Source organism: Austrofundulus limnaeus, unplaced genomic scaffold, assembly GCF_001266775.1.
Source record: "Austrofundulus limnaeus strain Quisiro unplaced genomic scaffold, Austrofundulus_limnaeus-1.0 Scaffold1689, whole genome shotgun sequence".
Taxonomy (NCBI): Eukaryota; Metazoa; Chordata; class Actinopteri; order Cyprinodontiformes; family Rivulidae; genus Austrofundulus; species Austrofundulus limnaeus.
In genome coordinates, this window is record NW_013954091.1 from 20189 (window position 1) to 21827 (window position 1639).

The 1639-nt window shown below is 39.2% G+C and overlaps 1 protein-coding gene across 1 annotated transcript in view; it reads right to left on the reverse strand.

Annotated features, from left to right (window-relative positions):
* The window catches only part of LOC106536109 (lysine-specific demethylase 6A), a gene marked incomplete at its 5' end in the record, with an annotated part of 40734 nt that overhangs the window by 19754 nt on the left and 19341 nt on the right, over positions 1-1639 (reverse strand). The window contains 1 exon segment of the mRNA XM_014033297.1: positions 206-550. Within this exon segment, the coding sequence (XP_013888751.1) occupies positions 206-550 (345 nt within the window).

Below are 1639 nucleotides of genomic sequence, written 5' to 3' on the forward strand. Positions count from 1 at the left end.
GACTGATACACATACTGATACACAGACTGATACTGTACACAGACTGATACACATACTGATACACAGACTGATACTGTACACAGACTGATACACAGACTGATACTAATACACAGACTGATACACAGACTGATACACAGACTGATACACAGACTGATACATGTACATACACTGAACAATATGAGCAGCTGTAGACCAGGGGACACACCTGAGTGGTAGTGCTGTGCTGCTGGCTCGTCCAGGTCTCCTCTGCAGGACTGGGACTACAGGTAGGGCTGCTGGTGCAGGTGTGAGGTAGACTGTTCTGCTGCAGGTAAGGCACGGTTCCATTGCTGCCTCCTCCCAGTGCTGGGCTGTGAGTCTTCAGGTCCAGGTGTCCTGGCAGCCCCCCAGGAGGACTGGAAGAAGAAGGTCCGTTGGTGGTGGGCTGGCAGGATGTGTGATTGACAGCAGAGCTGTGGGGGAGGCCTGGGTGGGGACAGGACTCAGCTGTAGACCCGTTGGACAGGTTGGCTTGTGTTTGAGGACCTGCTGCTGCAGCCTGCTGCCTCGTCTGATACACAGGAGAACAGAAGATAAGCTCTGACACAACTAGACCTGCTGTATGTGTCAACAAGTCTTTATAACACTGGACTGGGTGTCACCTGACCTGGGCGTGGCTTCGCAAGGGAGATTTTTATCCATTGAGCTAATGCTAACGCTAACCATTGAAATCAATGCTAACGCTAACCACTGAAATCAATGCTAACGCTAACCACTGAAATCAATGCTAACGCTAACCAATGAAATCAATGCTAACGCTAACCATTGAAATCAATGCTAACGCTAACCACTGAAATCAATGCTAACGCTAACCATTGAAATCAATGCTAACGCTAACCACTGAAATCAATGCTAACGCTAACCACTGAAGTCAATGAGCAGAACGTAGCGCGGTGCAAACAAACACTATAAAAGCACAAATGGTTCAAATACTTTGCTATAAACTACATCGTTACATGTTTACAAGAGATAAAAGTGTTGTTTCACAGGTAAATATTACGTATATTTAACCAAAATTAATTATTTTAATTGTAAAACCTGTACGCTAACATTAAACAGCTTCAATGATCATGTTTAACCTTCTTTAAAATCGATTTTATCTGTTGTCAAATATATTATTTACAATATTAAACATGTAAATATGGACTTTATTGGATTGTCGACTATAGACTGCAGAATAATTCAGAGATTATGTCGACTCACTAATGACAGACACTAATGTAATGATTGTTAGGCCAGTTTATTCAGATATTATATTTTCTATATTCAGTATTTGTGTGTTTTTAAACACTCTCAGACAAAAAGAAGAAAGAAAGTGTACCAGCTGTGTGTCAGCTTCAGATACAACCTGCATCATTATGAAACTGAACAATAATGTTTTGTTATAAAAATAAATTCATTAAACAATTCTTTGTGACCTGAAATAATAATAGTTTATTTGCTTGTTTTTACTGATGTTAAAATTATTGTAGTTTACAGCAAAAACTTTGTAAAGTTAAGCTGACATAAAACTATTGTGTGTATATCAATACATATTTGTACACAGTAAAAAATAATTAATTATACATATATATACTGTATATAAAGAGAGCACTATATA